This window comes from Onychostruthus taczanowskii, unplaced genomic scaffold (assembly GCF_017590055.1).
Source record: "Onychostruthus taczanowskii isolate IOZ18803 unplaced genomic scaffold, ASM1759005v1 scaffold37, whole genome shotgun sequence".
NCBI classification, from domain to species: domain Eukaryota; kingdom Metazoa; phylum Chordata; class Aves; order Passeriformes; family Passeridae; genus Onychostruthus; species Onychostruthus taczanowskii.
In genome coordinates, this window is record NW_024501126.1 from 333,123 (window position 1) to 357,003 (window position 23,881).

The 23,881-nt window shown below is 41.5% G+C and overlaps 1 protein-coding gene across 3 annotated transcripts in view; it reads right to left on the reverse strand.

Annotated features, from left to right (window-relative positions):
• Positions 1-23,881, reverse strand: part of UBE2F (ubiquitin conjugating enzyme E2 F (putative)) — a 55,749-nt gene that overhangs the window by 16,956 nt on the left and 14,912 nt on the right. For 2 of the 3 annotated variants that reach the window (XM_041411700.1, XM_041411701.1), the window contains exons 5-9: positions 21,001-21,068; positions 17,480-17,550; positions 13,477-13,534; positions 4,408-4,440; positions 2,143-2,205 (exon numbers count right to left, since the gene is read on the reverse strand). In XM_041411700.1, the coding sequence (XP_041267634.1) occupies positions 2,143-2,205; positions 4,408-4,440; positions 13,477-13,534; positions 17,480-17,550; positions 21,001-21,068 (293 nt within the window). Of the gene's footprint in view, positions 1-2,142; positions 2,206-4,407; positions 4,441-13,252; positions 13,347-13,476; positions 13,535-17,479; positions 17,551-21,000; positions 21,069-23,881 lie in introns of those variants that run through there. The other variant, XM_041411702.1, reaches the window with a different exon arrangement.

Sequence of the window (23,881 nt, forward strand, 5' to 3'; positions counted from 1 at the left end):
CATTCCCAGCACAGCTGTTTCCCAAGAATCAGCAAGAAGAATTTGCTATCTCTGATGGGATTTTTCCAGCATCTGCAAGGCAGGAGTAATTTGTGATGACCTGGAGCTGACCAAAGCCCAGCCTCAGCTCTCAAGAACCACAGGCAAGGCCTGGGATTAGCTGTTACCCTCTGGGGCAGCCAGGCTCAGCCTGGAATTCCAGGATTTCAGATCTGAAGGGACATCAGTGACATTCTGAATCACCTCCCCTGGGAGAAGCACAGGAGACAGCCCTGGGTGCCAGGGTCTGGCTGTCACACACCCCACACTGCCAGGACTCCCCTGCACACAGATGTTTGTGTGCAGAGCTGTTTCTGTAGAGATGGATTTGCACATCTGCTCGTACAGATACTGCACATGCAAGCACATATTACATATCCACCATCTGTAGAATCCTATTACACATGTAAACAAGTCTCAGAGGAAAGAAAACTAATTAGCATTCCCATATTAATCCTATTGGGCACTGCAAGTATTTCTTAAGAGCCAGGATGGGACCAAAGCAGTATGACTCCACAACCAAGTGTTTATGTAAAATATCTCTGCCACAGGGAACCAAAATAACTCGGGCTGCTTCTCTCCCTTGCATAATTCATTCTCTCCACAAAGACATCACTGGGTTTTTTTGATGTCACCACAAAACACACTACAGAAAATCCAGCCCTACCTTGTGCTGTCACTACACACACATTAAATTCAGGTAAGCTCAAAAAAGAAAATTAAAATGGCATAATATGAATTTTAGAGATGCTTATAAGACCGCTAGGAGTTTAATAAATAAAAAATGTCTTTTCCCCAAAAAATTATGATTTAGAAGATTATAAAAAAAACCACTCAATTTCCTTTTTACTTCTTCAAACAACTTCCATGCAATTAGTGTAGCAGTACCTATTTTGGAGGGCTCACCTCTGGTTTTAAGGGAGGTGTGCCTTTTAAATCAGGCAGCATTTCCCCTTCTGTGGTTTCCCAAGATTTCCTATCTCTCAATGAGGCTGAGAGGTGCAGGATAGCAATTTGAACCACCCAGGGGGTGGAATGGGATGGGCTTTACGGTTCCTTCCAACCCAAACCATTCTGTGATTCCATGATAAAACAAAACCACAAAGACCCCTCTCTCTTCCAGAGGAGGTTTGTAGGTAATTTTTTCCAGCTTTGCTGTATGTTCTCATCTCAGCCCTGCAAACACGGATGAATACCAGAATAGCTACAAGATCTCATTAATCAAAAAAATAGCTGGAAAGATGAACTTGCAATCCTGGTATTTCCTCTTGAAAAAATGAGATAAATTAGGTGCACTGCCTGACTGTACTTTCAATGAACTCTTCAAATCAAGACTTGGTTACCCGGAAACTTTTTGCAATCTTAAAGGTTAACTTCAACAAAAGTGTCAGAAGAGTTTAATTGGAACAAGAGTTCTTGAGGTGCGAGTTCCATGTGCTTGAGGAATACATCCATGCAGTGTAACATGATGGAATTTTGGAGATGGATACAAAGGAGAAATTGGCACTTTTGCTCAGACATGAGCAGTACATCTCATTTATGTTCACCAGGCCATGTTCTGCTTTGCCCAGTTCATAATACATGAAGAATATTAGGATCAGTAAAAAGAAAATAGAAGTTTCCACTCCTGTTCTTTAAACTTGCCCAATTTCTCCTGGCTTTAAAAATACATGCAACATGGAAGAGCTGTGAGTAAAAGAGCTGCCTTTGGAAAGAGACAGAGAGAGAGAGGAGATCTTTCCACAGATCTAAGGCAAAGGTCACTGATGTCACCATTCCAAACCAACTCACCATCAGCTTGCTGCACAGCACATGCACAGCTTCAGGGAAATCTCAGACACAAGAAGGGAAAGATCATCTATTTTGGGGCTGTGACCACATTATGGCCCACAGCCCCAGCACACGGTGACTAACACTGCTGTGTGCAGTTTGCTTTCCCAGAGAAAGCACTTTTTGTTTGATTTAACTGGCTGCTGATACAATGAGTCACTCAACCACCTCGAGCAGCAGCTCCACCACTCTAAAAGGACTGGCTGGGAACTGCTGAGTACAGAATGTGTGCTTGTTTAGGAACAACCTGCCTTAAATAAACCACTGACTCACCTTGTCACGCAAATGATGCTCTGCAGCCTCAATATTCAAAGGATCGTCAAAATTCAAAAGATCCTGGAAAAGAAAGAGAGAGCATTGAGGGGCTCCCACTCACTGCATCACCGGGAGCCCAAAGGCCTCAGGAACAAGAAAATGGAACAAAGCAAACAGGGCAGCAGGGGCAGTGCCATTTCATCATTTAATCACTGCCAAAGGTAAATGCAAATGAGTAATTTGGTAATTGGAAACCAAATCACAGGGTTATTAAGTGGTAACAGCACCAGGGCCCCATGGTGTGGGCCCCATGACACTTCTCCCTGGAACTGAAAGTATATCAGAAAACTCAATTCTAGAGGAACAGTCAAACTTTCAGGGGGCACAGTTCCTGTTGATTTTTGTTAGAGGGCAAAGTAAACCTTGAAAAAAAACCTGCAAACAGTGTGCTGATAAAGTAGGAGTTTCCTTAATTTCAGCTCTACAGAAAAGCAATTTCACTCTCTGGGAAGAAGTTATGTGACCTGGAGCCTGACAGGGGAGTTTAGTGCTCTGGGAAAAGCAGGGGAGTGGAAATAGAGCAAACAGTGGAAATAGAGGTAAAAGAGTGCAAAGACCCTGAGAACTAAGGACATGTGGGGTCAGGGAGCAGAAATAGTCCTGACAAACCTCAGACCTCTCAATTTAATCTCATATATTAACTTTGGAGGGAGAAAGGGTCTAGGGTTAAAAAACAATGGAGAAGAGGAATCAGCATTAAAAATAACACTGAATCACAAGGCCCCTGTTCTGTCTGCAGCCCAGATCTTTGCCCAGTGTGATCCCAGTGCCAGCTTTTCAAAGCCTGATTATTGACAAGAAGCTGGGGATGGGTGAGGGAAATCCAGTAGGGAAGCACAGCTCTTACCAGCTGAGAGGAATGACAGATTTGTCTTTACAAACAACTGTAGGTTTGCTGATAAATAAAACTGGGGATTGAAAGATGAAAGAAACACTGGGGAAAAACCCTGAATTCCATAAGAATTAAAAATTAAAAAGGAGGGTTATACATAAGAGGGAAATCTTAGGTATCAGGCATTTCAGGAAGTCTGTACCTCTCAAGTACCTCAGCCAACAGGAAAAGAGAGAGGGAATCGTGGCTGGGAAATCATGATAAAAAGGAGGCTGTGTGCTCCAAAACTTGGAGAGACCCCAGGGGAATGCCCCATGGCCTCTCCCTTTATCTGAATAAAGTTCTGCCTCCTTTTTGGACAGAAACCTCTGGTGTTTGTTGATTCATTTTCCTGACACAGCCATGACAAATCCCCGTGGTCTCCTAGGCAGGACCACCCCTCTCTGCAGCTCTTTGCCCAGTGTTTTTATTTTATGCAGCTCTGCCCCTGAGGATTTTGCTTCCTTCCACTTACTTGGCATGCACAGGGAGACTGACTGTGAAATGCAATTCACTTTTGCTGCAAAGGCAAATGCTCTCCAAACTTTTACATCAATTTACCAAAGAAATTGTGGAAAAAACCAACCAAGACTTTGGATGCCAGGAAATCCAAACTTCCTTCTACACCCTGGAGTGGCTGGGGTGGCCCCTCCAGAGATGACAAATGTGGCCACCATGTTTGCTTCCTCCTGACCTTCCCACCCAGCAGCAATGGCTGAGGAAAGGAATCCCTAAAAAAGGTAACTTTTGTAAAGACTTAGCTTCTCTCCACTTTTAGGCAGAAACAGCTGCTGCATCCTGCCTGCCTCTTGCAGCTTCCTGCCCTCTCTCCTCCATTTTCAAGGTGTTCCTGCAATTACAGGTTCCTTGCTCCCAAAAATCTTTTTTAAAAAGGGGAGGAAATGGGATCCCTGAATAAAATCACATAAATTCTGTGACAAGTCAGGTTTTATGCAAACAAGGAATGAGACTGCAGGGCAGTCATTAATTCCTAAATACAATTTTTTTAAAGACTAACACAAACACAATTCCTTCTCAGAGCAGTATATATTTCTATTTCCTGCAAATCAGCAGAAAGTGTTTCATACTGCGTGGAAGATCCCTAATAATTTGTTATCAAAATATCCCCTAATACTTCTAACCAAAGTAAAATCCATGTACAAAAAGCTGGCATTTCAGACAGTGTGGATGCGTTCCACAAACAAAAGCACAATCTGATTTTAAACTCATCCAACACCCACTGAAGCCAAGGGAAATAAAGACCTACACTTTTGGGTTTGTCATTAGGAGATGCTGAAACTAAACCAGGCAGGAAAAAGAAAAGTGGGCATGCAAAATACTCCTTTACTTACAGTAAATAAAGAGTTTAACCCCCAGACAATATCCTGCAAAGGAAAAACACAGTTAATTAGACAGGCATTTCAGGAGTTTTGAATGTGTTCACAAACTTAATATTTTTATTAATCCATGAAATAACTGGAAAAAGATTTAGATTAGGAGTAATGTTTTACTAATTTAAATCAAAATGTTGAAAAAGCTTTCCCATTTTATGGCCACTTGATATTCAGAAGTCAGCAAAAACCAAATACTGCATATTCAAACATATGGTAAGAGATTTCTCTGTGTATTCCCGCTGCTCCTCCATTCAAGGAGAGGAGTGACACCTTAGGATTTGCCACCAGCTGAAAACTGCACTGTTTAAAGGGTGTGTAATGAAAGTTAATTCAGCAATCTAGTGTTAAAATTAAAGAGGAATGAAAAAAAAATAAAACAAATACTTGAAACTGTCAACATATCAGAGAAAAGAGGGTGAGCTGCAGTTGGAGTACAGAGAAATACTACTATTACACCAACATATGTCTCAAGTCATCCCACAGCTAAAATGCAAATTTACAATAAAGATAAGGCCTCAAAGTACCAAACTTCCTATGCACAGCAAAGAACTTCAATAAATGAGTGTATGTGAGCTTGTTTCCTGCTCTGGGCCCTGTGCTGAGAGTGTGCAGCACAGAAATCCATATCCCTTAAGGGCCCTGTCCAATTATGCCCTAATGAACAAGACACGATGTCAGCACTCCGCAGCCAACAGCCTCTCACCATCCAATTTCCCTCTGCTCCTGACAGACATCTCACTCAGTTGATCTGCTCTCAAAACATCACTCTGCCCAGCAGGGCATAGCCAGGCACTGCCAGCCTGTCCAGCCTCAGCACCTTCTCAAGTGGGGCAAAGACAGCAACTTTCAAACGTGGCAGCACGGACACGTGAACTGCACAAAAGGGCTGGCACAGACACTTAATTCCAGTTATCTGCAAATTTTAAGACTCTAGTGCTGAGCAGTCACCCTCACTCCCAAAGAACAGCTCTGCCAGCTCCCTGGCAAGCAGGAGAAAAACTAACATTTCAATTTTAATTGTTTTAGTATTCAATTATTTCAAAGAAGGGATGGAAAGCATTGTTTCACACTTTATTTAAGCTTTTGTGCTTGTTCAACTGCTGGAACGAACACCAGGCATAGCAGAGCATGGTATTAAGGACACCTGGATTAATCCTTGGGGTAAATTATTAGTACAATGCAGTGGTGTGCCAAAGCCACAGATTAAAGGAAAATTTGTTGGCATGGAGAGGAGCAAAAGGCAGGAACGTCTCAATTTCCACTTGATTCTCCCACATCCAGGCATCAGAGGGTGCCAGCAGCTCTGGGTAATCCCTCTGCCCCCAAAGGTCAGGATCCCATTCCACTGCTACCCTCCAAGGCTGTACTGTCCTTCAGGGGGGCAGAGTTGTAGGAAAAACGACATTTTTAGAAGTTGCTACCCCATGGGACAGCAGGCTGCAGCTGCAGTGTGCTGCAGAACCACAGCACTGAGCATTAAAACCATCCTGAACAGGAACAAGGCCACCTGAGTACTCTGGGCTCCTGAATGCCAAAGCTGCATCCCCAGGGTTACAAACTGCTGCTCCAGCACCAGCATGGCTGAGAAGGAACAAGCCAGGAGCAGATCAGTGCCTTCTAAAACCCTCAGGAGCTCATCTTCTCCTTACCCTGAGCAGTGCTGACACCCTGCTCTGCCAGAAGCTCCCCAGACACCAGCAGAGCTCTCTCCAGACAAAACTCCTCCTTGTCCAAGACAAGCTCCGATGCCTCATGCCAGTAAATGCTGCAGCTCAAAAAGGAGATGTAACATCCTATCTTCCCATTATATAATCAATTGTTCCCAAATTCTTATTTACTGAACCCTGGTTTTAATGCTTTGGGGTGCTGGACTCATTTGAGCTGGTTTTACAGAGTTCTATTAAAAAATAAAAAAAGAAACATCAAACAAAAAAAACAACAAAAATCTTTGTACAGGAACAAGCTGTCAGAATGCTGTACACCTCCACTGCCATTCTAGACACCAAAAAGCATAACAGGATTACTACTATTACTGAATAATTTACCTGTGAAAGTCTTAATATAATTTTTGATGTTTCCATCTATTCAAGTTTTATGATTTGCTGGATTCATTTTATACCCTTACATGGCTCCATAAGAAATAATGCTGAATTACCACCAGAGGACAATTGCTTTTTGCAATGAGCTTGAGGCTAGCCTGGATTGAAATACAGGATATTGTGAAAGGCAAGTGGGATGGAACAGATGAGCAAAAGTGAAGCAAGTATTTGGTATCTGTAAAACCCAACTCTGTTGAATTGCAGAAATAATCACCCTGCATTGCTGACTTCAGCACCGCTGCTGGCTGCATGCAGATAAGCACTGGCCTAGATGCTTGCTTTGGATGCTCCTGAGGAACTAAAAGGATGTGCAGGCCACTGAAGATCTTGTCAGATTTAACAGCTCAAAAACTTCTCCTTTAGTGTAATAAAGCAGCAGGCTTGGCTTCAAATATTTACTGAAATTGTGGCTTAAATAGCCTGAAAATAAAGTTAAGCCCATGTGCAGGAGTTTTTAAAGGTGACCTTCACAAGGAGGAGCAGGGCAGGTGGCCCTGACAGCTCATGGTGCACACCTTGACAGGGCTGCACTCCAGTGAGACCCCACTTGCACAAGCCCAGACATCTGCACCTGACAAAGCTGCTTCCTTTACAAAGCTGCTGTCATCAGACTCATCCTCTGCGTTTCACATCAAACTTACAGAGAACGAGGGGCAGCCACAGAGCAAAGCTGAGAGCCTCTGCTTGTGGCCCAAACCTGCTTCTTGTGCTGGACCTGCAGCCTGGGCTGCCAAATTCCTCAAGTTGCTGTATCTGGCTCCTTCTCCAGCCTGGCCAGGCTGTTCCATGTGCGGTGTCCCAGAGCTCTGCCATCAGCTCAGATGCCACCCGTGGCTCAGACCCTTTGGGAGTCCAAGGCAGGTCTTGGATATGCAAGTGGGTTTAATTCCCATTTATTTTTAGTTCAGAGGAGGCAATGAAGGTGTTTGAAATCAGGAACTGAGTTAACCAGGAACAGCAGTACCTGGTTAAATCCACAGTGGATGAGGGGAATACGGAATAATGAGGGAAGCACACTCTGCCCCATGGCACTGCCACCCCCTGGGCTGGAGCATGGGGAAGTCAACACAAGCAAGTCAGAAGTCCAACACACTGCTGTAAACAGCTCTTTATAATTGTCCCTTTTCATTCTGCACTATTTTTGTGCTGCATCTGAGTGAAAAGTTACACTAAACCCCTGCCCACAGATTTATTTACAGCATGCCAAACGAGGAGAAAAAACCTGCTGCTGCAGCAGTGTCTGAAGTTCAAGAGCAGTGACTCAAAATCCTCAATGCAGCTTTTGAAACAGCCTCTTCTGAGGCCAGGGAGTCTCAAAGCTTTGCATTTCTAGGAGGTCCTAACTCAGTCACTGACCTTGCCAAGGGACAGTTCTCAGAGCCACTTCACAAAAGCAATGCCACTGAAACCATGTCACAGACAAGGGATTCAGAAAGACAACCACAAACACTTCTGGAGAGATAGCAAACATGGAAATTGCAAATTAAGATTAAGATTTTCCAGTTTACCTCCATGTTTTTGAGGTGTGGAATGAATTAAGATTAAATTAAGATTTTCCTTTTAACAGGCAAAGTATATTTAATACATTAATTTAAGAAGAGAGCAAACCAGATAACAGCACCTAACAAACTTCCAAAGAAATTCCCTTAAGGGATCCAAGAAGCATTTCTGATCTAACAGCCTGAACAGAACAAAACAAAGCTCACTGCTGAACAATTCTTCATAAACAAACAATTTAACCCAGTCAGATGAAACAAAAGGAGCAGCAGTCATTTATACAAGTACATGTCTGAAGCAAATTTTTTTTGGTTTGTTTTAAAAAGGGCTGGAAGTGCCCCTCTCAAATCCAGGCCATCCATGGCCAAGTCCTGGGGCAGCCCTCTGCTGTCGTGTCTGCCTATTTACCACCTCAAGGTGGTTCCTCCTCTTCCCTTCCCTTCTTCTGCCATCTCTTAAAAACAAGCCCAGCTTCCTCCTCTCTTCACTGCAGCCTAAAAAACTAAGCACACTTCATCTCACTCCACCAAACAATCACTGGTCCTGGGGATCAAAAAAAATTTTCCTTTCAGAGACAAAGGCACTTCCTTAGCTTATGAAAAAGCTTCCTCTCTCCTAAACTGTCTTCTCTCAAATAAAATCTCTTTTTATATTTCCTCTCCTGCTCCTCTGTAATCTTGCAAAAGTTGAAAAATATTGTTTCCACCTAGAAAAAGGTGAAAGAGTGAATGCCACCTTTCTTCAGCCACCCCAGCTGCCATGTGCCTGTCATCCCTGCCTGTGCTGCCCATCCAAACACAGCAGCAGCTCCCCACAGGGCTCTGGGTAACCTAAAAGGCATAAACTGCTCCAGTTAGCAAACACAAAACAAGGAGGAAGGCTGGAAAACCATTTCTTTTGTACTTAAATATAGGAGGGGAAAGAAAACAAGACCAATTGCAGCCTGTTCCTGTCCCAGAGCAAGGCAGCTGGGAAGTGCCAAGCATTCAGAGCGCTGCTCTCCCATCCCTCACTTTGTCACTGACTCCTTGACCTCTGTCCCCGTGGTTACTGCAGGACAAGCGGATAATCCTGGGGAAATTGTTCCCTGGGGAATCCTCTGATAGCTCCTTAATGAACTACACCACAGTGATCACAACACTGAAGCCATCACCCTCTGGAGACCACTTGCTCAGTGCATTAAAGCTGACACTAACTGAGTATTCAGAAATCAACAGTTTGGGGAGAACAAGCATGGTTTAATTACAATTACAGAGATCTCTCAGCTCTCCTCACTCACATGCCCATAGTAACAGCTACTGCACCTACACCAAAGATTTGGTTTGGCCAGGTGACATTAAAGAGAGAAAATTAAAATTTTGCAAATCTTTTCTGAAGCAAAAGCTTTTAGAAGACAATGAGCTGTATACTTTTACCAGCCTGGGCATGTATGGAGGAGAAATAAATAAATCACCTCTCACAAAACTGATAAAGCCAATTTGTAATGCAGTCAAAATACAACACAATATATCCTTGGAAAAATATTTCCTGAAGCTTATTTTAAGAAAAAACTGAATGTCAGATCTGCACAGAAGATTGTCTTCAGCAGTTTACAGCTCCTCTTTCCAAATACTGGGTCTGAAGTTTCTGTCTTATTCAACTTTTAGAGGTGAGGAAGACACATAAAAAGACCAACTCCAAAACAGGATCTGAATAAATCAATAGCTGTACAATGTTATCATAATGCTGAGAAAAACAGCCTGAGCAACAAGAATTAATGTAACATAAAGCAAGCAGGTTTCTTTTTTCCCTTCATCCTCCAGGCAGTGACAGTTACTTTATTGTCTGTTTCAAACACTCCTCTACACTAATTACAGATGATGCTGACAGCAGACCATCTATTTTCCTTGATATGATAGGTGCAAGTTTTGTACTTTCAAAACTCCTCAGGTTGATGCTTAAACATTCAGGCAAACTGGAAAAATGAAGTCAGGACCCTCTGATTTATTTCTCCAAGAGATGAGTTTGGCATTTGGATAATTCCAAATGAAGTCATTCCAGTGCCTGAAGACAAGGGCAGAACCAGTGAACCAAAGAGGACAAAATGCTGCTATTCAGTATTAAAAAACTAATTAAATAAGCAAGGCTCCTAAGGATCAACTCCAAGTAGCAACAGTTTACTGGAAAAGAGTCTTAATTCCTTTTAGTTCAGGTAATCTAATAGCACAAACAGATACTTATTAACCTAGGATCTGGAGTTATGGGAGAAAAATTCCTGAAAAACCAGTGGTTTCCTGTAGGGGGGCATGAAAAGCTGCCTGCACATCTGTAGTTTAAGACTACCTGAATGTTTCCTGCTCCTGGCTCTCCTGAGAGCAGTAACACAAAAACGACAAAACCCAGCACTTGGAACTATCTCAGGGGAAAACTGAACTGCACATACACCTAACAAACATGGATAGGCTCCAGAAAACAGCCCAGCTAGCTGAGCCCAGCTGGATCTCTGTGAGAACACAGCTACAAAAAGAAGAAAAAAGAACAAACATTCCCTGTGAACATCCATCATACATTTTTAAACACTGGCTTTAATGCTCATATGCTCAGCCCTCCACAGAGCTGCCCAAGTGTGCTTTGATTATTTTTAAGGTCCATCAATCAGCCCCTGATTTATGAACCCATTTACAGCTGCAGTTAGTTAGAGGCAACTGCAGAAGGAGCCTGACTTTTAGAACCAATCAGGCATTTAAAATACAGATCCACTTGTTCAGTTCTTAAAATCAATCACCTGAGATGTTTTCAGAGCAAAATGAAAACAGGCATTTAGGACAAAGCTGAGGAGTATTAAGGAGAACTAACTGAGCTAGGCAGGTGATAATCCTGGCAAATGAGGCACATGTTGGGGACTAACAGGAGCCACTAAAGCACTTTGGTGTCTGAAATTGAAATTACTGAAGGGTACAAAGCAGAGTAGCAGAGAAACAGCAACAGTGTGAAGTCATATGAGGTATTTAAAAGCTGTGAAAAGCTTAGAAAAAAGCTTTACAAGTTCCAGTGACATTAAAAAAACCTGAGAACAGAATGGAATTAAAGGCATCTATTTGCTTTCTGCCTGGGAAACTTTCATTTTTACCATCACACCTAAAAACAGGAGAAAAGCAAGTTCAGACACTCTGAGCAGGGCTCAGAGTAACTACAGCAGCCTCCAGTTTTGTGAACAAGCTGCTTTAGAGAGGAAAGTAGGCAATAAAATGATGCAGAATGTGACAGAATGGAGACTGAAAGGTAAATAAGCTCCTGTTGCTAACTGAGGTTTAGCTACAAAGGAGCAGAAGAAACACAAAAATCACAAAGGAGTGGAAAGAACACAAAGATCAACTAGGAAGCACTGTAGCAGTGTTCACACAACCCACAGCCTGGAGACCAACCACCACCAGAAATTATCTAAGGATAATTTAATTTAAGGACAATAATCTAATAAGATATATAATCTACTAATAATCTATTAATCTATAACCTAATTACAATACTAATAACCTAAGGAATTGGGGTGTTTCTACAAATAAAAAGAGAGTGATTTTACAAGTGCACATATAGACAGGCTGGCAGGTTAATATTTTAAACCTGTTCAGGTTAAGAGCCCAACTCTGCTCAGAACCTGATTTCAAAAAAGCATCTCATGCAGGAATTCAGAAATAGCACATTCTTTAGTTCCCTCACTCACACACAGGCTGCTCTTCACAGTGGTCCATGGAAATGTGTTCCCAAGCACAAAGAAGGGAAAAAAGATAAAGCTCAGCACTTGGTAACCTGAAGAGAATTCAATCATGGATGAGATGACACCAAGTGCAAAAAAAACTCTGGGAAACAAAACTGAGTTAGGTCTTCCCCCCATTAAGAATCCTCCACACTGTTAAAAATACATTTTATTAGGTAAGTTTTCCAGACAATTTAGCAGACTTTCATTTTTATTTCAGAAAGTTTCTTCATGTTTCTACCCATTTGATACTAAAAAAAAAAAACTATTAAAAAGGTCACAGCAGTTTATTTTGAAGGATTTTTCACACAGGAGCTCTGCTGTCACCACAAGGATTCCAAAATGAGACACAACCAAAAACTTGAGCCTTCTAAAGGCTTAAGCACACAAGCCCAAAGCATGCAGCTGGTTTTTGCATGAGGCTTCTTCTGTGTATTCTCTATTTGAATGGCTTCTCTAATTCCTTTGGAACAGTTTTCGTGGCAGAAGGACATGCCCACTCTCAATTTCATTCTTTAGGAGTAGTTCAGAGTGCTTTACTGGGCAGGTCAGGGTGCTCTTCCTCCAGAAAACCAGGCTGATTTCATGTTATTGACAAATTAAATACTGACTTTCAAGTCCACAAAAGGCCAAGACTGCATTCCTGTCCACAGAGCTTCTGTGCACATTCTCTCTGTTCCCCTTGTGGTGATGAAAAGCTGTAAAAAGTGAGCTCACAACTGTAGTGCTTCAATGTTCAAAAATTTAAAAATCCAAGGAGATCCAATCTGATTTTTCTCTTTTTGGAAGTTAAGCTACCACTTTCCTTTTCTCTTGCTGAATTTTTCATTTCAACAATCACTGAAAAAGTCCATGTCTTTTGGGTTTCTTGTCCACTTGTACTAATTTTTAAGCTTAAAACTGCCCCTGAATGAAAATATAGGGACAGGAACAGAACTAGTTAACTTAAATTACTCAGTGCCTTAATTTAACCTGAGGTGAAAACAAACACAAAGGGCAAAACAAAATCACACCAACTGATGAAAAAACAATAGGGAAAGACTGCTTAAGAAAATCCATAAAACAACAGACTCATTTTACTTCCAGAAAGTCACATGCTCACCTCAGGAGAGATTTTACAGATGAAGAAAGTCACAAATCTCATTCACAGTGCCAAAGAGCAAGCCAAGTATCAGATAAAAGTCATTTTCAATTTGCTTTTTGAAAGAGACAAACACCTGATGTATACCCTTTATCCACCTAATGCTGTTAAAGCTTTGCAAGAAACAATTCTGGCAGCATTCCTGGAGACAGCAAGAGGAAGATAAATGCCCTGCTCAGTGCTCTGCACTGATTTTGTCAGGAGTATCAATCCCATGGAAATTACCAGGGTTATGGATTGCTGTTCACAGGAAGCTCTTGTGTTTGCTGCCTGGGTGAAAAACAGCACACCTTACAGAGTGTGGGTTCTTGGGGTCACACCAACCTCCAAAAGCTTGGATCAGAGCAGGATTTGTGCAGCCACCCCAAAACTCCCAACATTTCTACAATCAACACTGTGCATGCTCCACTGTTGCCACCACCACTTGCTGAAAGACAAAAACCTCACCTCAAAAACCTGCTCTGGAGCAAACCACATGAGCTGATTCTTTCCAAAGCCAGGAAAGGGTTTTTAAAGGTGTATTTAGTTTGAAGGACACATCCAAAAGGGAACAGTACCTTTAAGGTTCTAGTTGGGGCCCAGCCAGTGCCATCAATTGAGTGTTCTCTCAATAAACTGGAAAAGAAAGACACACACATTATACAGAGCAACTTCTGCTTCAACTGCCTTTGTCAGAAACCTCCTCAGAAAACATCAGGAAGCAATTGCAAGATAAGATCTAATTCTTGCACTATTTATATCCAGGTAATGGAATTTTAAACCCCAGGAGTTGGGATGTCTGCCTAAAATTACCTTCTCCACAGTGTCATTACAGAACTCCCCATCTGAGCTCAACCTCTGTCAAAACACCTGAATTATTTTCCTCCAGCAGCACAACTCTGACAGAAATGCTTGTGACAGCCTCAACATTCAACCCTTTTTTTATTCCCTGATGCATTTTAAAACATGTTCATCTCTGGTGAAGAGACATCCTTGTAGGATGGCCATCCCTCACCAAAACTGGCATAAACCAATCCAAAAAAGGGTGTTTTGGGGAGAGATATCTAATAAGCAAAGAGAAGAGCATCATCCTTTATTGTGTGGAAGGACTTCAGCTTCCTATAGGTAAAGACAAGAAAGTGAGAGAGTTTTAGTCTGTCTGCTCTGGAGGAAAAACTTCCTTATTAAAAATATGTACAAAATATATATAATAGATATAAAAAATTTTATGTATATATATGTATATGTATGTGTATATATCATATATAATTTTCTAGATAATAGCTATAAATATATATTAAAATACATATTACTAAAAGTATATATTATGAAATATAACTTGACTTTTAATATTACTATTAATATATAAAATACAGAATTTCCTAGATGCACACATGCACTATAGATGCACCATACTATGGTACATATTAAGCCCACTGAAGGTGCTGACCTATTTGCAAGTGGAAACCATTGAGGTGTTCAGGCATCTCTGGACCTTTCAGATCCAAACCTCAGCAGTTATAAGGAACAGATATATTGGGGATCAGAGCACAATTGAGAAATAAGCTGAAGTCTTGCTCAGAAAAGTAATAATCTGAATGGGAACAATGTAAAAAGTTCCTTGAAGCATCATCTCACAATCACACCTTCCTCTGTAAGGAGTCAGCTAAAACAACTCACATAGCAAAGCACAGAAATTCACCACCAGCAGCAGCTTCTGCTACTGAAATGAAAGGGTTAAAGTGATATAGCCTTAAACTATAAGGTTTTAGCAATTCCCAGGCTCACATGCATTAAGTCATTTTTAAATTACAGTAGATGATTAGGCCATACAGGTTATGTAGTTATTTAATGAACATGACAAGCTTATATCCAAGGAAATTCAATCCTTGTTCAGTGCAGAGATCCTAGGAACAGGATGATAACCTTGACAAGCCCATTCCACCTTAAGTGTGCTGCTCATCTCATTCCTGTGCCTTTCAAAAGACAAAATATGCCATTACCACTTCTGCAGTGTTCAAAATAACATCTTGTGGCTGCAGTTTGTCTCCATATGACAAAAGCAAAAAAAGCTTGCTTTTTGTCTGTTCCTTATTTAACTCTGTGGCAGTGCTTCCATTTGCCTCTCCATCCACCTGACTGGGAAATTCCAAGTGAGGGGGAAGCTAACACACCAAATAAAATCAGAAAAATATTCAGCGACAGAGCACCTGAGCATGAGCTAAGCCTCAAGGAAAGCTCTGCAGCTTCCCAAGGCCTCAGAGCTGTCCTGGCACAGCTCCAGCTGGGACACCACAGCCAGGACTGAGGAGACACCTGTACCTCTCAGAGCACTCAGGCAGGGAAGACACACAAGTGTCCCTTTGGCTTCATACTCCTCATTTGCTGATAGGATGTGTTTTAGAGCAGCACCCTTTTCCTTCTACAGACTGGGAATGATCATTAAGCCCCTCAACAGAACCTTTCCCCAGATCTAAGGATTCCTCCCAGCCTATCATACCTCATCTGGGTAACAAATCATACCTCAGTCTGGGCTCCTATGGGCACACAGCAAAATCACTGCTTTTGAACTTTCAGTATCCAAAACCAGCCCCTGATGTGACCAGTCAGCTGCTCAGCTTTCATTTTAACAAATATCTTCTCATTCTGTGAGAAACGCCTGCACGGCAGAAAGCTTGGAGGAATTTTTTCTTTTTAAAGACACACATCCTAAAGAGATCTTTTAAAACCAGCTCCTGAAGTGGGAACTGCATGACTGCACTAAGTGTAAAACCTTCTGAAACTCCAGCTGACCCAACCTGCAGCTTAAGTGACAACAATTTACTGGAAGGGGAAGATCAGCCTGGAGAAAACTCAATTTTTTCTATCCACATGTGCAGAGGAGCTGACATCCAGTATGGGCAGACTTAATTAGGATGTGTCATTAGTAATATGGCCCAGGGTAACTGCAGCCCCAAAAGCACAGAAAAACACCACTTTTCCTGCCCACAAGTGTTACACTTGACCACAAGGTAACTATTTAGAAAGTTTTAATCCAGGGCTGATTATCAACCAACACATACCACAGCATGAGGTATGTGGGGGGAAAGCACTGATGGAGATGATTTTCTGCTTTTAAAAATAACTGAAGCTATTTTAATGCAAAGACTCTTGTGTAAGTTGATTGCAGATACTATACATAGAATGCATTCTCTAACAGGCAGAAAGCAATTAAGTTATTTTAGTTTTTCCATATAATGCCAGACATTTCCAAGGTTTGATATGCTGAGGTATCTGAATCCAAACTGTTTCAGAGCAGATGCTGAAAGAATGCCTCCACTTCATCAGAATTATGAATGATGCTCCAAACACCACATTCATCTCTTGTAATTAAAACCATTTCAAGAGATGGAAAAGCTGTGGCTGCCCCATCCCTGGAAATGCTCCAGGCCAGGCTGGATGGGCTTTGGAGCAGCCTGCTCTAGGGGCAGGTGTCCCTGCACAAGGCAGGGGGGGGAATAGGATGAGCTGTAAGATCCCTTCCAAGCTCAACCACTGTGGGATTTTATGAATGTGAGGCTTTACTGAACCCCAGAAATGCTGTGCTGTAGGTGGAACTCCAGCTTTGGTTTGTTCCCTAGTTCAAACACCTCACTTGTTCATTCCTCTACCTGCACTCAGAACATTTCAGTTTCTTAATGCTGATGAACCTGACCTGCCTAGGAAGAGCAATAAAAAACTTCATTTTCACCAAGACTTTCAACACAGCACTAAAACGGTTTTTTCATGTAGAGGAAAAATTCAGATTCTCTTTAAGCACTGATTTGCTACACATGGTGACAAGCATGCTGGATTTTCAGAGCAGCTTTCAATCTCACTTATGGGCTTTGCTTCTGCTTCATCTGTCTTTTCTTCTGTGTGCCATTAACTTGAAAAATGACAGGCAGGCTTCTCACTTCTGTTTGTTTGGTTTCTGGCCAATTTCACCATCAGGTATTGAAGACGAAATTGCAAAGTTTCACAAATTCATTTGGAAGAGGAAACATTTACTATCAAGGAAAACCACCCAGCAAGAGAAGCCTCTCTGGCAAAGTAAAGCTTTCAGGTTTCATATCCTGACTTATCCTGGCCCCAACCCTGATTTGTTATAACTGGCACATGTGTCTTACCACTGGATATTAAATATTATAATCAACAAATGGCAAACAAAGAGTAATTACTCTCAAATTTAAGGAACACTTTTTTCCTTCCTTTTTAAAATAAAATGAATTTTCAAGCTCTGAACACACTTGGGCATTAAATGGTAAAGCCTCTCTCAGAGCCTGAGGAAGATTCAGTTATGAGGGAGGGAAGAAAAAACCCAACTACATTTTGCTTAGGCTAGAGTTTACATTTTCACCCTAAGAACAAAATACTGAATCTGAAAAGCCGGGCTCTCCATGGTCCCTACAAGCACAGCAAGAATGAGACTTTGAGTAGGTTTTTATGCTCCTAAAAGTTACATGCAGAATCAGCACCAAAAAATACTGTCAGGACATCCCATATTTTATCAAACAGAGAAACCTCCAAGGTTAAAAAACTCCAACAGAATGTTGTTCCTACCTTAGGCAGATTTCTCCTGTCTCTGTAATGTTTGGGTGCCAGATTCTTGTCAAACATTTTACCTTTGGAGGCTGCCAGGAGAGAAAACAAATTACTGTGTTATCCTTTAAGATAAAACCCTGTTGTAACTCAGAAAAAGGCAAATATATTTGATCTTCACAGCCTGGCTTTGTATGTTTAGAGCAATGATGCATTATCTACAAGAGTCAAAACAGACTTCTCTGCCCTTTTAGCTTTTCTCAACTCTTCATAAAAACCAGGCTGGTATTAGGCTTTTCCTTAGAAAAAATAACTTTTAAGAAAGCCAAGACAATTTACTCTTCCAGGGAAAAGAAAATACTCTAAGTCATTCAGTTTGCTCATGCTTAACTATTAAGACAATAATTTAAATCAAAAAACTTCACCGGGGCTTGTCCAAATCAGGGATTTGTTAAAAAACAGCAGAGGATGCAAAGGTAACAAATAAGTAACTAATAATAAATAAATAAGTTATTTTAAATACAGACCCTCCAGTTCACAACTGAACAGAAATGCATCAGCATTGAATTTGAGGCACTAAAATGAAAAGCCACAGGCAAGATCACCAAACTTCTGAATGTCATAGAGGGGTTCTGAAGTATACCTTTTTCAAGCACAGATTTTTTAGTCTCCTTTGCTCTAGTTTTGAGAAATAAATAAAGAGTGGGATATAAAAATGTCAGTAGCTTAGCAACAGCACGTTGTTGCATCCCTGCTCTCCCCATTAGGACCTGCAGCTTTCAATCAGGCAGATTATTTCTGATGGGAAGTGTCCTGGAATCCATCAGCACACACCAGCATCATGCAGAACTTCAATTAAATCCCAGATGATAAATGTGGAGCCATCTCCCTCCACTTTTCCCAATGATGTCTTCAATCAAGAGGCACAAGAGCTCCAAGAGCTGTACTTGCATGGCAGCATCATGTGTTTTATCTCATCTTGTTCCCAACTTCCCAATTACCTTTCTAAGAAACTTTTTTAATTAAGACTTCTTGGAAGAGGTAAGAAAATATGCATGACATTGAGACACCAAAAACAGACCTAAAAGAGATGTTCTAGAAGAAAAAAACACTGATCACCATGACAATTCTGGAATTGGTAATGCAGATTTTGCCCTTCCTCCACTTCATTTCTGTGCAATACCTCAAGAGACATCAGTCATGGCATTATTGAAAATTAGGTGGCTTACAGAAAACAGTCTCAAACTTTTTGACCTCCAAAACACCTCAGAAGTTTTCTAACAGCACAAGCTTTTCATTAGCTACACTTTCACATTGTTTTGAAAGATGTCTAGTTCTCACGCAAGGGAAAGCAGCAGAATTTATTCCATGCCATTAGACTGAGATAAAAGAGTAAATTTCTACCATATGCACCTTCAAACAGGGAATTTATTGGTAAGTCAAAAAAAAAGATATAGGGAAACTTTTTAAAAAATCCCCAAATCCTCACAGTGAATTAACTGGTGTCTCATTTTTTGTACTGTGGAAACAAAAGAATTCCTTTATCCTTTCAAAGTGATTTTCACTGCTAAAAGTTAGAAAAAAAACACTCCTGACAGCAAGACAAAGGTTTTTCTCTCTCTCCTTTTTCCCTTTTAGACACACAGGACAACTGCAGCACCACCATAAAATTCATCTTCAGACAAAACCTCACCTTGGAACTTGTTCCAAGTCATTTTTGAACCCTCCCCAGACCAACAGATCCAGAGATTTCCCCAGGAAGATGTCTCACCTGAACACCTGTGACACTCTGCACAGCAGAGCTCCCCAAAATCCATTTATTTCCTTGCTCCAACTCCTCCTTCCCCTCAGACCCCAGCAGCTGCACAGGTAGATGCAGCCTCAGCTGGGGAGCACAGCAGTGACCCCATTCACTTCCTTCTCCATTTCCAAGCAGCCATTTCTGCTCTGGGATCCCTCATTTAAAATCAAAGTTTCGGTTCTTGATAAATTGGCACTCTAAAAGGACAGGTGTACCAACTGATCTTGTAATTTTTTTTTAATTACTTATCATTTATATATTTAATTTAATCTCTTCACCAGTGAAGAAATTTACCTTGAGAAGGAATGTGGCTCCTGAGAGAAATCTGGAATCAAAGTTATCTGAAATGTTTTCTCTGGACACCAGCTAGTCCCAAAGCTAAACCATTCTGCTAAACCACCCTGCAAGTCTGTAAAAAACATCATTCCCCAGGAGGCCCTAGTAGGGACACAAGTTCTGGGGGTGAACTACATTTCAGCCCTGACATACTTCTTGCCACTTTCCAGCAGCAGTTTCTGAAGAACTTCTCAGACTGGCTGAAACTGAGCACTACACACAGCAAAGCACAGGGTGGTTTGGCTGCAGGCCACATGACCAAATCTTCCAAATTGTTCCTCTGTTTTATGCTCCTCCACTACATCCCAATTCCACATATCCACTCCTCTGGCCAGTGCAGGTGTGTATCCCAGCCTGGCCTGTGGGCTGAGAGCCCTGGCAGGTCTGCAGAGCTCTCTAAAAACAGGGATCACTTGAATCTGTCCCATTCTGCCTGGCAGGAAACCAACCACAGCCTCAGCAGAATTCCCTCAATATTGGGATTAATACTGCATTAATAACCTGACCACAATCCAACATTCAACCGCCTGCATTGTTTCAAAACTTTTTATTATTGTATTGGGTAAGAGGTGCTCAAATTTAAAAATATTCAGTTAACATTTGCTGTAGATTTTCCTGCCAGTGCTGAGCAGGGAACCATAACAAACCAGAGACTTTTTAATTATGGGAACTGAGAATCAAAAAACTCAGATCAAAACTGAACTTCAGCTCTCCTGGTAACGCACAGCAAACGCTTTCCTGCAGCAATGCTGTTGGGTGAACAACTGGAATACAAAGATCAGAGGAAATAACAAGAATACACAGAAGCTATTAATGGTAACCTCTGTCACAGTATGTAATTCTTTGGTAAAGTTAATGGGAACTTCAAACATCCCACAACCAAACCCACAGAGCTGCAAACACTACCTAGCTGTGACTGCAACTACTGCACACAGACAATGCTGAATTTAGGCTCAGCTGAAGAGGAACCAAAGATCTTCCCTGAAACTCTTCTCCAGGATCCTCCCTTACACATTCCTCAGCCTCTCTGCAAGAACTCTGAACTACCAACACCAAAGAAAGACACCAAAGCAGAAGAATGTGGGGGAAAATTACAGAACTGCCAACCTTTTCCTTTTGGTTCACTAATTTAATTCTTAGATATATAACTTTTTAATGAGAATAATCATTAAATGCAGATGTCATGAATAATTAACAGGAGAGAGCAGAACCCCAGCCAGAAGGGAGGACACTCAGGTTTGACTCATCTGCACTTCCCAGAGCTTCTGCCAGACAGTTGCAGATTCTTATTTTATTAAGGCACAGAAGATCCTTTCTCAGTCTCCATGCCAAGTTCTCCCTGAAGTCTTGTTACCTGCAAAGAAAATCTAAAATGACAGCTATGAGACTAATGACAAATACTCACCACCATATTGTAGGCATCAGGAACTTCAGTTTCAAACTGAAACTTGCCCCCTTGGTAATAGCCCTCATCTAGAAAAGGGAAAACAAGACAAATAGTTAAATAAGAGAAAAACACCAAGACTAAAACAACAGCACAGGGTTACCATCAAACACTTCAGGTGGCTGCACCACCAGCTGCCACCTAATCCAAGGAGTGCGTGAGCATCGTGTCCTCCTGCACTCCCCACATTTCTACAGCCAAAATTTGAAGTCAGGAGAGCCAACAGCCCCAGAAAAATCCACCATCCTGATCACAGGAGCAGGGATACCCAGCCAGAGGAACCTTGCACTCAGCTTCTCACTGTAAGAAGCAAATCCTGACAGGCAGCACCACAGCAGTGATCCTTGGAATGAGCTGGAGAAATCCTGAAATTGCTAATACATTGCTAGATGCTGCTCCAAGACTGTGCACACATTTTCAAGCTTCTGCTTGCTAAAGCACTGCTAAACCCTGCTCCAGGACTGAGCAGATCTTTCCCAAACTTGTGCTTGCTAAAGCACTGCTAAACCCTGCTCCAGGACTGAGCAGATCTCCCCAAAGTTGTGCTGGCAATCCTGGTGAGTAATACAGTGATGTGTGCAAGGGCATGTTTCAGAGTGTACTGCAAGAACAGCAAGCAAGCTCTTTCATTGTAATTATCTTACTGTGATGTATCTGCTAGGAACACGTCTGCCTCTCTGCCAACCTCAGCACTGAATTATTAAAATGGCTAAATTTTCAAATATGACATATTAAAAGATCTACTTGCATTTAAGCAGGGCTAGTAGAATGGGATGACAAACAGCATGCAACTCTTGAAACAGCTGTGCTTGGAAGCTGAAATGCTTACAAGTGATCTGAAATGCACCTGGCATTGCCATTGCTGAGGTTTTTCATTAAAAAAGGAAACAGGTACCCAGCCCACACTGGGGGTTTGAGACATCTGAGGGATGCTCTGGCTCAAAACACCCTGAGCACTCCAGCCCCAGTGAAGGCCAGGAGGGCTGCTTAGCATTATGTGATGCAGGTTTTTTATATTTCTTAAACCAACACTGCAAAGAAGTGTTCTGTGAAACAATTCACAGTTTACAGAAAGACTAAGAAGAATTTTGCTGTTATCTGGCTTGTTCCAAACCACAAAAAAACCCCTAGCTTGTCTACTTTAGGTCATCAAAATCCTAAATCCTCCTTCAGGTTGCTGTCTCTTGATCTGCTTTTCAAATCTGTTCTCCATTCCCACGCCAAATCAATTCTGAAATGAGCTGGATTTATTAAGCAATTTTAGGCATGCTGTGATTTACCAGGAAGTAAACAGACATGCACTATTTTTTATAGGAAAAAAAGCAAGATAAAAAGCATTTCTCTTTTGTTGTTAAATATAAAGAGACAAAAATCAGTAAAGCAAGCCATGAGTGAAGAACAGGAAGTAAGAGGTGAGTTACACTGATACCCTTTGGTAAAACTGCTCCCTGTCAAATGTGCAATGCACTGAGAGTGAGACACTGCTCCAGAAAGGAATCATTGAAAATGGTCCAATATCCCCCAGGAGCTCTAACACCACATTTATCCAACAGAATACAGACAGAACACTGACTGCACTTTATCCACCATCTAGCACTAGAATACATTTAACCAAGTGACAGGAATTATCACATTTCCAAGTACAAAAGTTCTTTTCCTTGGCTTAATTTCACTAGTTCCTTGATTTGCTGGACTTGGAGCAAAGCATGCAGCAGCTCTTCACATTCCAGCCCTGCTAAAATGAAATAAATGCCTGCTGATGGATGTATCCACCTGTGTTTCGTGTCAAAGAAAATCCCCAGGTTTGATGAACACTCACTGCAAACGTTGTCAAACAGAAACACTCAAGAACTTTCACATTAAGTCTTCCTCAAGACAATTCAATATTCATCACTGCCTTATATTACAACTCACTTTATATTTTGGTTTTACCTTGCCACCAATCACTAACCAAAACTCACACTGGGTAAGCCTCTGCTATCAAATAAGCAAGGACATATTTACACAGTTAAGAGGAGCAAGTCATCTCTCCTCCCCTCTTTTATACAATTCTGCCTCTGTGTTCCTAAAGCAACAATCAAGCTACTCATTACCAGTCACTCAAGTATATATTAAAAATTCTGGAGAGCCTCAGTACCCAGCCAGAAATCTTGCACTGCATTAACAAGATAATTCACAATGAAGTAATCTTTCAGCATCTCAAGTAAATAGGTTCTCAGACTGGGAGAGAAATCCTCAGTTTTTTAGGCATGGAGAAGTGGTGGGAAAAAAGTTCTGGCAGAGTTAACAGTGAGGAAAGAGCTATAAATAAACCCATCAAATGGAACAGCTTTAACACATAACTTAGGAAGTTGGCCACAGGGACTTTTGCTAAAAAGGGAGGATGTCTGAGCCACAGGTTTTCCTCCCACTGCTTAAATTTATGTCTTCAAGCTGTATTAGCAGAGCAAGCACCCCTCCCACGTCAGTCTCAAGTTTCATTACCAACAACCTGACTACTCTTAGCTTGTGTTTGTAGGGTGTTTTAATGCCTGAAAGAGCTCTGGAAAACACTTAACCAAATTATTTCCTCAATTTAGAAGAAAATGCAAGATAATTAGGGCAGGCCACAAAGGATGCACTTTGCATAGCTGCTCCCTGAATCAGCCATGCTCACCAATATTTGTGGGCATTTCACCAGAAAACAGTGCCTTTATTAATCCCCCTAGAGTGGCACTCAAATAGCCACACCATGCCCAGACTAGTCCAACAGCCTGGGAAATACAGGGAAATTACATTTACTGCACTTACTCTTCTGGGTTTTTTCACATATAAGCTATCTAAAGTCACCTCCTTTATTTTT